Source organism: Lasiosphaeria miniovina (genome assembly GCF_030549165.1).
Source record: "Lasiosphaeria miniovina strain SMH2392-1A chromosome Unknown B0T26scaffold_7, whole genome shotgun sequence".
NCBI lineage: Eukaryota > Fungi > Ascomycota > Sordariomycetes > Sordariales > Lasiosphaeriaceae > Lasiosphaeria > Lasiosphaeria miniovina.
In genome coordinates, this window is record NW_026848226.1 from 2,551,838 (window position 1) to 2,564,510 (window position 12,673).

At 55.8% G+C, this 12,673-nt stretch overlaps 5 protein-coding genes across 5 annotated transcripts; 3 read left to right on the forward strand and 2 right to left on the reverse strand.

Moving 5' to 3' along the window:
* On the reverse strand, positions 1 to 2,247 carry B0T26DRAFT_727455 (pre-mRNA processing factor 3-domain-containing protein). Its single transcript, XM_060442857.1, has one exon. It carries the CDS (start codon positions 1,775 to 1,777, stop codon positions 275 to 277), a length of 1,503 nt encoding a protein of 500 aa, XP_060291732.1. The 5' UTR covers positions 1,778 to 2,247; the 3' UTR covers positions 1 to 274.
* Positions 2,248 to 2,552: 305 nt separating this feature from the next.
* On the forward strand, positions 2,553 to 7,805 carry B0T26DRAFT_756117 (uncharacterized protein; the record flags this gene model as incomplete). Its single annotated transcript, XM_060446046.1, has 5 exons — positions 2,553 to 2,734; positions 2,819 to 3,830; positions 3,904 to 4,355; positions 4,412 to 4,434; positions 4,555 to 7,805. The coding sequence occupies 5 exons, from the start codon at positions 2,553 to 2,555 to the stop codon at positions 7,803 to 7,805; spliced, it is 4,920 nt and encodes a 1,639-aa protein (XP_060291733.1).
* A 128-nt stretch (positions 7,806 to 7,933) lies between these two features.
* Positions 7,934 to 8,178, forward strand: B0T26DRAFT_756118 (uncharacterized protein; the record flags this gene model as incomplete). Its single annotated transcript, XM_060446047.1, has 2 exons — positions 7,934 to 7,943; positions 8,012 to 8,178. 2 exons carry the CDS (start codon positions 7,934 to 7,936, stop codon positions 8,176 to 8,178), a joined length of 177 nt encoding a protein of 58 aa, XP_060291734.1.
* Positions 8,179 to 9,117: 939 nt separating this feature from the next.
* On the forward strand, positions 9,118 to 10,548 carry B0T26DRAFT_656160 (thioredoxin-like protein; the record flags this gene model as incomplete). The annotated part of the gene is made up of 5 exons (XM_060438690.1): positions 9,118 to 9,216; positions 9,410 to 9,478; positions 9,657 to 9,687; positions 9,915 to 10,193; positions 10,322 to 10,548. 5 exons carry the CDS (start codon positions 9,118 to 9,120, stop codon positions 10,546 to 10,548), a joined length of 705 nt encoding a protein of 234 aa, XP_060291735.1.
* Positions 10,549 to 10,884: 336 nt separating this feature from the next.
* On the reverse strand, positions 10,885 to 11,915 carry B0T26DRAFT_727498 (histone-fold-containing protein). Its single transcript, XM_060442858.1, has 2 exons — positions 11,422 to 11,915; positions 10,885 to 11,328 (listed from the first exon to the last, which is right to left on the reverse strand). The coding sequence occupies exons 1-2, from the start codon at positions 11,632 to 11,634 to the stop codon at positions 11,131 to 11,133; spliced, it is 411 nt and encodes a 136-aa protein (XP_060291736.1). The 5' UTR covers positions 11,635 to 11,915; the 3' UTR covers positions 10,885 to 11,130.
* Between the last annotated feature and the right edge of the window lie 758 nt (positions 11,916 to 12,673).

Sequence of the window (12,673 nt, forward strand, 5' to 3'; positions counted from 1 at the left end):
GGACGTGTGACAATTCTTTAGTGTTACTTTGTTTACTCTTGACACGTATAACTGTGGGAGTGGTTGTACAAAAGGTTTACACTGCCATGTCTCTGTAGAAGTTTCTTCATGTAGCAAACTGCGCCATTTGGGATATAGTTGGGTTGAAATACAGGTCAGATACCTAGATTGATGACATGGAGATACACGCGTCACGCCCCCTTTTCCCGTAAAAGAAGGGCAAGGGGGGTGCCGCAAACAAGACAAGGCAATGCCCTCGCAGTGAAACACAGCACTACAGCGGCGTGTTCTTTGCCTGTGTCCAGAAGTTGTCCATCTTGCGCATGGCCAGAATCTCTCTGGCTTCATGGTCCGTCTCGCAGACCTTGCTGCCCCACTTCTTGAAGGCCTGGGCCTTGGTCTCGCCCTCGAAGAGCAGCACGCACTTGTTGCCGGACTGATCCCTGAGGTTGCCTTCCTCGTCCTCGGCCTTGAGCCAGTCGCGCACGGCGGCGGCGGACGGCCCGGAAACGGCCGAGGAGGCGGCGGCAGCGATGGCGGCGGCGTCCTTCTCGCGCGTGGGTAGCGTCTCGGTCCAGTCGATGCGGCGCAGCATCAGCTTCTTATAATTGGCGATGCTGTGCTCGCCGCCCTCGACAATGACGAGGTTGAACTTTGGGTGCATGATGCAGACGCCGTTGAGGCCGTTCTGGGTGGCGTTGATGCTGATCTTGTAGCGGTGCTGGCCGTTGACGAGGCTGCCGATCTTGAAGACGAGGATGTGGATGCCGCGGGAGGCGTCCTTGGCCTGGTTGGTGGCCAGCTTCTCGTGGCGCTGCTCCTTTGTCAACTTGCGCTCTTCGTTCTCCTGCATGTGCTTGTCGAAGCGCTCGGCGATCTCGCGGTTGACGCGAGCCTCGACGGCCGTCGGGTCCTTGACGGCCTCCTCGCCGAGCACGCGCATCAGGTTCGATTTCTTGACCTTTGGCGGCGGCGCGGGCTCGAGCCCCAGTCGGATCTTGGCCTGCTTCTCCTTGAGCTCCATCATGCGCCGCTGTCTCCGCAGCTTTTGCTGCTCCTTTGGCGTCAGATACATGGGCTTTGGCTCCGGCGCCAGTTTCTCCTGCGGTGGCTCGATGGCCACGGGATGTTGTATTAGTGATGTTACGATGGTGTCGTCCGTGTCGAGCTTTAGAGACTGGGGGATGTCGCTGTAGTCTTTGCCGCCGATGAGCGCCTCGTCCCACCACTCGAGCTCTGGAGGGGCATCCAGCGCAAACGCCTTCTCGGCGTCTCGGTCCTCGTCCAGGCCGGACTTGCGAGCCTGGTCCGCGATCCTCTTTTTCATGTCCTCCAGGGCCGCTTGTCTCCGCAGAGCATTAGCCTGGTGGATGTATTTGCCCTTCTGGTTGAAGATGAGCTGTCTCGACTCGCGCAATTTGCCCGTCGGGCCATGTACAGGCTCGAGATATGGATTGGACCGCGCGCCATCGGGGCCTGTCGCCGAGAAGCCCAGCGGCTTTTTCTTGTTGAAAGATTTGGCGATATCTTGGGCAGAGCGCTGGCCCGTCCCCGGTCTGAAAGAAGAGGCTCCTCCAGGCTTGACCGGAGCAGACAAGTCAGCAAGAGCGGGATGCAGTGGCGTATTCAGCCCGCCCTTGGCTTTGGCGCCTCCCACTGCGGCGGCAACGCGAGCTTTGAGCGCGGCCAAGCGGTCGGCTGCCGACTCGGGCTTCTGAACTCTCGATGCATCGTCATGGCGGGGACCAAGCGCGTTGGGTTGGTGACCCCGATCCATAGTCAGAGCATGTGCTGGCGACCCAGGACCCAGAAGAATTCGTCGACAGGGTCGCAGACCGAATTGCGGTGGTGAATAAGAGGTGCGGGTTGTGTGGCACGTGGTACTGTACCAAGGGCAGAGGGTTGGTGCCCGGGAAGTAGAGCAAGCTAGCTAAGGCGCCTTGTCAGGTTCGTGAAGTCGCAGGTCGCGGGGATGAGAGCACGGTGCGCTGCCGGTGGGCGCTGTCGAAAGCCCTCAAGGTAGGTAAGCACTGTAGGTTGACACTTGATGCGGCACAGAGGAAAGTGCGTCGAGTCGTGGGACTTCGATTTCGGTGTTGATTTCGATGTTGATTATGATGGCAAGGTCGGTGGCCAGGTCGAGGACAGGGTTGAGGACAAAGGTTCCGCTACCTTAAGTTGAAGTTCATTGCGAAGGTTGGCTCCAGGTTCGATGCGCTTGCTTTAGGCACGGCGACCGACCTTGCGGGCCGCTGATTGCCAAGGGCACTGTGCGATAACTGGAGGCAGGCCATGTGCCCCACATCAAAGCGACAGTTCTGCCGGCGCTCTCCGCCAAAAAATTGTTCTCGACCAGCTCCCGTCTCCAAGTCCCCACCAATCACCAGTTGTGCGTGAAAGTATGAAGCTCGGTGTGAGGCTGGACGTTGATGTTGCAACCAACAAGTTCACTTTCCGCCGCAACCTTGTTCATTCTTTGGATTTTTCCAATTATTTTTGCCATGGGAGGTTGGGGCCTTACTTCCATATAATTACTATAACAGCTGCCCGCCATGAATATTGCACAGCCCGTTGCCTCATCGCTCGAGAGCGTCGAGTTTACACTGCTCACTGACGACGAGATCCGCGCCATCTCGGTCCGCCGAATTGAGAATGACAGCACCTTCGATACTCTGCTCAACCCCGTGCCCGGCGGTCTCTACGACCCGGCCCTGGGGTCATGGGGCGACACCCTGTAAGAACCTCCCCCTCCCCCTCCCTCTCTCGAAGTAAACACAGCCCACACTCGACTGAACTGACACAATGATGTGCTGCGCAGGTGCAACACGTGTAATCTCAACCAGGCGCAATGCCCGGGCCACCCGGGCCACATCGAGCTCTCTGTTCCGGTATACCACCCCATCTTCATGGACCAGGCTTACCGTCTGCTGCGGTCGCAATGTGTCTACTGCCATCGGTTCCGACTCCCCCGCCGCGAAATCCACCGCACTACATGTATGCTCCGTCTCCTCCAGGTTGGTCTGATGCGCGAGGCGCAAATAATCGACGCCCTTTCCGAGAGCGAGTTTGGCTCCGAGATTCGCCAATTCGCCCTCAGTGACGTCCCCATCCCCAACATTGACGAGGCCGAAGAGGAGGGCGAGAAAGGCCAGGACATCACCATCCGCGAGAGGGAGGCATATGTGCGCCATGCCCTCCAGGCCCACAAGTCAATGGTCAACCTTGGCGACCTCCGGGAGGGCAAGCACGAGGGCTCCTCGGAAATGAGGAGAACCCTTGTCAAGGAGTTCTTGGCCGCTATAGTCCGCGAGAAGCGATGCCGATCCTGCGAGGGAATATCGCCTGTGTACCGCAAGGACCGCTACGTCAAAATATTTGAGCGCGACTTGACTCCCAAGGAGAAGGCAGCCATGGCGCAGGCAGGGAGAAAGCGGACCGAGGCCATGACCGTGACGCGAAACTCCAAGAGGCGGAACGGGGATGACGAGGACGAGGGCATTGCCGATGTTGACCTGTCCTCGAACGAGTCCTCGGAAGAGCCCGAGGATGAGGGTGAGGGCGAGGAACTAGACGAGAACGGCGACGTCGTCATGGCCGACTCTGCGCCCAAGGCGCGCAAGTCAGCAAAGGCGGTCAAGGCAACCAAGGCCCAGCGTTATCTCAGTCCCATGGAGGTCAAGGAGAGACTGAACCTTCTCTTCGAGAAGGAACAGGACGTTCTCGCAGTGCTTTACAACTCGAAGCCTCGGCCTAAGAATTCCAAGCCTATCGACGCCGGCATGTTCTTCATTCAGACGCTCCTAGTCCCCCCAAACAAATATCGACCTGAGGTACATCCTTTGACCAGCTAGCATACCCCACGTTTACCTGAGTACTGGTCTGCTGACATTTGTCCTGAAACAGGCTCGTATGGGAGACTCGCAAATATCTGAGTCGGAGCAAAACAACCTTTACAAAATGATTCTCCGGAATGCTGTAAAGGTCGCGGAAATCTCGCGGGTTATCGGAGACCCTGCCAATGCCGCTACAGAAGGTAGGAGGACAAGAGATATATCCTCGCTATATCAAGTGTGGACGGAGCTGCAGGACGCCGTCAACTCGCTTATCGACCGCGACAAGAACCCCATTCAAGGCAATGCCGGGAAAAGAAACGAAGACGGTATCAAGCAGAAGCTTGAGAAGAAGGAAGGCCTGTTCCGGAAGAACATGATGGGGAAGCGAGTCAACTACGCTGCCAGAAGTGTTATTTCTCCCGATCCGAACATCGAGACAAACGAGATCGGCGTTCCTCCAGTCTTCGCCACGAAACTTACATACCCCGAGCCTGTAACGAGCCACAACTTTAAGGATCTTCAGTAAGTTAATCTGAATCATTGTTTCTTTCTATCAGCTGCTAACCTCAATCTTACAGACAAGCTGTGATCAACGGCGTTGGTAAGTAGCACATCCGCGGCAGTTGAGCGTATACCTTGGATACCAGAGTGCTTCTAGGTGTTTTCCCCATCTCTCGGGCTGATATTGTACAGTGACAAACTTTCTAACTTATTATTACAGAGAAATGGCCGGGTGCCTCTGCGATTGAGAACGAGAACGGTCAGATTGTGAACTTGCGAAACAAGACTCTCGAGGACCGTTTGTCTCTTGCGAACCAGCTTCTTGCTCCCAGCAGCAACAATTTCAGCGGCATGCGGAACAAGAAAGTGCATCGGCATCTCACCAACGGCGATGTCGTCCTCATGAACCGTCAACCAACACTCCACAAGCCGTCAATGATGGGCCATCGAGTGAGAGTCCTCCCAGGTGAAAAGACGATTCGAATGCACTACGCGAATTGTAACTCGTACAACGCCGATTTTGATGGCGATGAGATGAACATGCATTTCCCGCAAAACGAGATTGCACGGGCTGAGGCGCTGCAGCTTGCCGACACGGACCACCAATACATCTCCGCGACGGCAGGAAAGCCTCTCAGAGGTCTCATTCAGGATCACATATCCGTTTCGGTGGCGCTCTGCAACAAGGACACCTTTTTCGACCGGGATGCATACCACCAGCTCATATACGGTGCCCTCCGGCCAGAAAGCGGCCACATTATGGGTGAGAGGATCGAACTGGTACCGCCGGCCGTGATGAAGCCAGTGGCTCGCTGGACGGGAAAGCAAATCATCACAACGATACTGAAAAACATAAGGCCCGTGGACTGCGGCGACCTATGGATGAATGGCGAATCCCAACTCAAGGCCCGCAGCTGGGGAGAGGGCGGGGTGGAAGAGCAGATGGTCATGTTCCGCGACGGCGAGTTTGTGACTGGAATTCTCGACAAGTCACAGCTGGGCCCGAGCGGAGGGGGACTGATCCACGCAGTGCACGAAGTCTACGGTCCGTCGGCTGCCGGCAAGCTTCTTAGTAGCATGGGCCGGCTCTTGACCCGATACCTGTCTATGATTGCATTCACTTGCGGCATGGACGACCTTCGCATGACACCGCAAGGTGAGCAGGACAGGCTCAGGGTGCTCAAAGCTGCTTCCGAGATTGGACTCGAGGTAGCGGCCAAGTACGTCTCGCTCCAGGACCAGAACCCCACCAAGGACCACCCGCTACTTATGGAGCGCTTGGAGGAGGTCATGAGAGACGACAAGAAGCAGGAAAACCTTGATCATCTCGTGACGGCAAGGTGCTCGGATCTGTCCAGCGCAATCACCAAGGAGTGTCTCCCCACCGGTCTGCAGAAGCAGTTCCCCAAGAACCACATGCAGGCCATGACTACTTCAGGAGCAAAGGGCGGTCCTGTCAATGCCAATCTAATCTCCTGCAACCTTGGCCAGCAGGTGCTGGAGGGCCGAAGAGTCCCGCTCATGGTTAGCGGAAAGTCTCTACCGAGCTTCGACCCCTACGACACGGATGTGAGGGCTGGAGGGTACATTATTAATCGCTTCTTGACGGGCATCCGGCCCCAAGAGTACTACTTCCATCACATGGCTGGCCGTGAGGGGTTGATCGACACAGCTGTCAAGACATCTCGCTCCGGTTACCTCCAGAGATGTCTAATTAAAGGTTTGGAGGGCCTCAGAGTCTCGTACGATAGTTCTGTGCGAGACTCGGACGGATCAATAGTGCAGTTCCTGTTCGGCGAGGATGGCCTCGACATATCGAAGCAGAAATACCTCAAAGACTACGAGTTCCTCCTCCAGAACCTCGACTCGGAGCTCGCGCAGATCAAATACAGCGAACCCGGCACACAGAAATTCTTTGAGCACAAGGACGAGATCATCAAGCGGATGAAGAGCGCCATCAAGTCGAGTGGCGGCCACAAGGCCCCGCTGGACCCGGTGACGTCCGAATTTGACCCGGCGTGCGTTGGCTTTGCCACGTCGGAAAAGTTCTTCTCCCACATGATGGGATACGTCAAGACCAACAAGGATGGGTTAATCCGGGACAAGAAGGATGCCAAGAAGAAGAGCCAGGTTACCCGCAAGACTGCCGAGAAGTTCCTGGCCGCCAAGTACATCCGGTCCCTCGTCGAGCCTGGGGAGGCTGTCGGAGTCGTTGCCGGCCAGTCAGTTGGAGAGCCGTCGACACAAATGACACTCAACACATTCCATTTAGCCGGCCATTCAGCTAAGAACGTGACGCTCGGTATTCCCAGACTTCGCGAAATCCTCATGACGGCCAGTTCGAATATCTCGACTCCCTCGATGACGCTTGTCCTCAACGAGGAGTTGACGCCCGATGAAGGGGAGCGGTTTGCAAAGTCTATCAGCGTCCTCCCGCTTTCCCATGTCACGAAAGAGGCAGTTGTGCGGGAGCGTGTCGGCCGCGGCGTTGCTCTCGCTCTGGCGAAGACGTACCAAATAAGACTGCGCTTCTTTGAAGCGGCGGAATACAAAAAGACGTATGCGATCGACGTTCAGGACGTGCTCCATACGGTAGAGAAGAAGTTCCTTCCTCTCCTTAACATCATGATAAACAAGGAGGTAAAGAAGAGAGGCCAGGAGACGAGCTCTGCCACGCCTGAAATCGGCGTCAAGGCGGGCGTCGTTGAAATGGCACCGAGCGGCGGCGAGAACGGAGGAGGCCGTGCCGGTGACGACGACGGCGATGATGACGAGGACGACGACGGAGACGCCACAACCGCCAAGCAAAAAGCCAACAGGTCAGAAGCAGTCTCGTACGGCCCGAACGACGACGAGGACGACGCGATTCAAAAGCAGAACCAGCGAGAGGCCGAACCCGACGAAGAGGGCGAGGAGAGGCTGGACTTTGTCGATGGGGCGAATGGCGGCAGCCCAGAACCCGAGGAGAATGGAGATGGCGAGAAGGACACGCAAGGCATGACACGTTCGGGGCGCATCATGGAGAGGATCTCCAGGGTGTCTCGGTTCCGGAGCGACGAAATTGGCGGGGAGTGGGTCGAGTTTCTGCTCGAGTACGACGTGTCGATGCCCAAGATCCTGATGCTCAACCTGGTGCAGGAGGCCGTGAAGAAGGCCGTGATCCAGCAGATTTCGCAGCTCGGGACGGCGACGTTTGCAGAGGACAACGTCAAGGACCTGCGGACCGAGGAGACGACCAAGCGGAACGTCGTGCACACGCAGGGAGCCAACCTGCGGGCCATGCAGCAGTACGCCGACTACATCAACCCCAACCTAATATCAACAAACGATATTGCTCAGGTGCTCGACGTGTACGGAGTCGAGGCGTGCCGGGCCAACATTGTTCAAGAGCTTGGGGGCGTCTTCGGAGGCCACGGAATCTCAGTCGACCCCCGCCATTTGAACTTGATTGCCGACTTCATGACCAGGTAAGCAGGACCCCTTTTCTGTCTCTGATAGTTTGCCCATGACACTGACGTCTCTTTTTTGCAAACAGGAATGGCGGCTTCACTGCCTTCAACCGCATAGGTCTGACTAGCAATGTCAGCCCGTTTACGAAGATGAGCTACGGTATGTTTGATTCGATGTGCTTTCTGTGCGCGACACGAGGGCCATGGCTGACTCTTGGGCGCGAATAGAAACCACGGTGGGATTCCTCAAAGACGCCGTTCTTGATGGCGACTGGGACAGCCTGGAGACACCGTCGAGCAGGCTGGTGGTAGGAAAGCTCGGGGGGCTGGGGACGGGCTCGTTCGACGTGCTCACGCAAGTACCGACAGAGCATCACCGGGCCATGGGGCTTTAGAGGTGACAATAGAGGGGGGGTGGCCTGACGAGGTTGATGTTACGGTACTGTACAAAGCAAAGTACTTGTACAGTCGTTTTCCGGTCTGCGTGGAGTAGCTTCGTACACATTATGTCTAGGTAGAAGACGATAGGTCTCATCTCTCGTGTGTGTCAGATCGAGGCTCGGAACAAGGGAGTTTGAAGAAGAATTCGGGTTGCGATACCTTTTTGTCGGGATTCATTGCCTGTGCAGCACAACAGAGACAGTACCTGAGGTAGGTAAGCACACCAACATGGAAGACTTGATAGGCCAGCGAATAAGCAGCAATGCTGCCGGCGACCGCCGAGTTCTTGCTCCCTCCGTATTACACCATGCAGTGGGGCACGCACAACAGGCAGACCAACCTAATAAGTGGTGTTGTTGAAGTGAAGCTGCAGTCAGTCTCGGGAGGAATCTCCATGTCTCGAGACTGAGAATGCGGGGTTGCCGTCGGGTGCCCCAATTGCCGTTCCTCGGCTCCATGCCCTGCCCTCCCGGTAGCTTCCATAACATAGGCATTACTTTATGTAGCAGCTCAGGACCGTCCGTCTCTTCTTGTTCGAGGCAGTCGGGTACTAAGATTGTCAGCTGCACTCACCCTCTTGGCCTCTTTTTTGGGTGGCAACTGTTTTTGTCTCTTTGGAACACATACTGACTGGAGTACTAAGTGGACAACTCACTGGCTGGCTCGTGCTGGTACTACGTTCAGCCCGGGACCTTCTATACCGCCTACCACCTACCTACCATCGGTCAACATACACATACATGCTGGTGAACTCGGTGCGGACAGCTATTGTAGCAACAGCAACAACGAGGAAGCCTTTCCTTCTGCTACCGTTGTCGTCGCAAGGGCTGAGACCAAGACCACGACCACGACCACGACCACAACCGAGACCGAGACCAGCATCCCGGACCATGATGACGTCGCAGGCCCAGCCCAAGCCCAACAAGCCCGCCATCACCCTCTACCTCGACACCGTCAGCCCATTCGCCTACGAGGCTTACTACATCCTCCGCGTGGGTTTCTCTCCGCTTCCCTCTCAATTAATTTCTGGGGGGTTTCTTTTCTACGAGAGTGAAGAGAGAGAGGGTTTCGTATGTCACGGCAGGCAGGATTGATTATCTAGATTCACACAACCGGAGAAGCTCTCAAAGTGGCATTTTCTCTTCTTTCTGTTGCTCAACTTGTTAACCTATTTTAACTGTCCAGCACGATGCCGCCTTCAAGGGCTGCCAGGTCACGTTTGTGCCCATCTTTCTTGGTGGGTTGATGCATAAGGTGAGTCCTTCTCCTCCTTCTTATTCAGACATGTCAGGTAGTCTTCCGTTCGCTTAGCCCCGTCTGCTCGCTCTGCTCGGAGATAGTCGTTGTCACGAGAGAGAGAGAGACAGGCAAGACATGTTGTTGTCAAGTGTTGTTGAGAGCGCGGCTGGTTCTGACAAACGAATGGGGGCAGTGCGGCAACACGGCGCCGATGAATATCAAGAGTATGCCTTTTTTTCGTTTTTGTCTTCTTCTCCTCCGTTATCCCCTTTGAAGAAAGCTACCAAGTGAGGGGGGGCATTCATTCCATCTCCAAAGTAAACGAGGCCCCTCAGTGGAAATATAAGTCACCGAAAACGGGACATTCTTCCCCACCCCATATCCTACCGTGCCTTTGTATCATCAGCCCCGGCATCTCGTCCACCGCTCACCAGCCGCCTCCGAGTCCCAGACAAAGACAAATGGATCAACGCGGAGCGGCTTCGCTGGGCGGGAGCGTTCGGCATCCCCATCACGCAGGAGCTGCCGCCCGACTTCCCGCCGCTGACCCTCAACATCATGCGCGCCGTGTGCGCCGTGTGGGCATCTGACGACGCGCAACAGACGCGGCTCGTGCGCGTGCTCGACGCCCTCTACGCAAAGTACTGGGTTGACGGCGAGCCGACGCACAGGCCCGACGTGCTGCGCGCCGTGCTGGACGACGTGTTTGGGCCCGCCGAGGCCGACAAGAGTGGGTTCTCTCTCTCTCTCTCTCTCTCTCTAGTAGACATCACGGTTCCCACCTCCCCGTCCGGGCACGTCAGATAGAGAACCAAACCGTCACTATACATATGCACACAATATTAACAAACAAAACAGTCCTCGCCGACGCCAGCACAGTCGGCAAGAAACTGCTGATCGAGAACACGGACGCGGCCTTCGCGGCGGGCGCGTTCGGGCTGCCGTGGCTCGTGTGCACGAACGCGAAGACGGGCAGCACCGAGGGCTTCTTTGGCGTCGACCACCTGGGCCAGGTCGCGCAGTTCCTCGACATCGACCTCGACCGCGGCGGCGGTCGGGCGGGCGGCTGGAGATCTGTGCTGTGAGATACATTGCTCTAGTCAAGGTATATATACCTTCTATATTTACGTGTGCATGTAATTCTGAATGTGAGATATAAACATCATCGATCGTGTGAAATTTCGCTTTATAGGCGTGAAGTCGACCATCCCGGTTGTAGCCTGCTCGGCCAAAGAAACACTCATGACTGTGCTCAGCTCAACTGCCAAGTGCAGAGACAGGGCCCCACAACCATCGTAGCAATCGAGGCAAGCACTGTTATTGCCGCGCTCCGCGTCACGGCGGGAGATTAGAAAACATTCGCGTCGGGTTCAGAGTCAGTACCAAGGCAGGCAGGCAGGCATCACAGTGGGAACAAGCAGTGTTTATGATCGTTATTCGGCATTTGGTATCGGTGGCATCCCCTTGCCACCATGTAATGTACAAGCCATCAGTGAAACCCGTTTCATGAAAACGCCGTGGTTATCCCGTAGACCTGAGAATGATCCGTCATTCAAGTCAAAGTAGTCCCATCGTGTGAAAAAAGAGTCATTATCCTCCCAACCCCGAAACTAGCAAGCACCTCTCCCCGCCATGCCCATCAATGGAAACCCCGCACAAGGTCTCGCTTAGTTGCGCTCTCCGCGCAGGCGGCGGGCGAGCTGAATGTCCTTGGACTGGATGGTGACACGCTTGGCGTGGATGGCGCACAGATTGGTGTCCTCGAAGAGAGAGACGAGATAAGACTCGACCGACTCCTGGAGGGCGCCGATGGCCGAAGACTGGAAGCGGAGATCCGACTTGAAGTCCTGAGCAATCTCACGAACCTGTAGATAGACGGTCAGTAAAATGTTTTTGCGGGATGGCGATTGTGCCAAGCGCGACCGGAGTCGGCGATGGAAATCAGAAAGAAAACTTACCAGGCGCTGGAAGGGGAGCTTTCGAATCAGGAGCTCAGTCGACTTCTGGTAGCGACGAATCTCACGGAGAGCGACGGTACCGGGCTTATAACGATGGGGCTTCTTGACACCGCCAGTCGACGGGGCCGACTTGCGGGCAGCCTTGGAGGCGAGCTGCTTTCGCGGGGCCTTGCCACCAGTCGACTTCCGCGCGGTCTGCTTAGTGCGAGCCATTGTGTTGTTCGGTTGTCAAATTGATGACTGTGATGATTGTTGGTTGTTGGTTGATGGCGAAAGCCGGGTAGTTGATTGATTGAATGCGGTGGGTGTGTAGTGTGAAGGTGTGTTATGAAAAAGGGAAGGAGGAGGTGGGGGGTGCGAGGTTTATGTAGGCGGCTGCTGCAGTCACGTTGCCGGCTGATTAGGCTGCGGCGGATTTTTTTGTGCTTGATTGCGCCTGCTTTTTTGGTTGATGCGTGCACGCAAAACCGGGGTCCGTTCCCAAGGAAAAGGTGGTCGGTTTGTGCTAGAGAAATGGTGCGGTTTTAGGTGGTTGATTTGGGTGTGCACTGCTAAGTCCGCAGCTGGCGTTTTTTGATTGGCCCAAAAATTGCCACACCCCGGCTCCAGCGACAGGGCGCCCACTGTACCAGTGAGCCGCCTGACGTTGCCGCAATTAGGACTTAGCAGGGAATTGCAGGCGCGCTCCGGAACGTACTGCACTAGCAATCCGCGACTTGTCCTCGCGAACGGTATGGACGATGATGTAATTAACGAGGCGGACCTAAGATCCTCGAAATAACTTCACGCAAATGCCAAATCCGATATAGAATTGTAGCTATTGCTTTGCTAGATATTCGTGTCAAATTACAAAGGATCGATCATTGTGGTGCACCTTGCCGTCGACGTCTTTTCCTGGCATGACACAGTGATTCTGGAGCCTCGTTTATCCCAGTCGGGTGTCGCTTGGATGGCAGATATTATTCAGAGAGCGCAGAAAGCAGCCCGATAGCTACTACCAGCTGTATATGTGGTACTTGTACACGCGGTGCACATGTATACCTTGGCTACCAGGGCAGTCAAGTGTCGTGAAGCTCAGGACAGACACAGGAACCACTAAGAGAACATGGGATGAGTCAACCGGGTACCTAAGAAGATGGATACAGATGCAAGCACGACAGCTATCTACATGGAACAGCCACTACGACGAGCGCGCGGCTGGAGGAACTCATGCTACAAGAATGCCGATATGGAGACAGAGGCAGATGCCAAA

Bases quoted from the DNA above. Each gene is read 5' to 3' on its own strand.
- B0T26DRAFT_727455 (XM_060442857.1), bottom strand. From the start codon at position 1,777: ATGGATCGGGGTCACCAACCCAACGCGCTTGGTCCCCGCCATGACGAT.
- B0T26DRAFT_727498 (XM_060442858.1), bottom strand. From the start codon at position 11,634: ATGGCTCGCACTAAGCAGACCGCGCGGAAGTCGACTGGTGGCAAGGCC. The intron at 11,329-11,421 runs GTAAGTTTTCTT...GTCTATCTACAG, and splicing joins AGCTCCCCTTCCAGCGCCTG to GTTCGTGAGATTGCTCAGGA.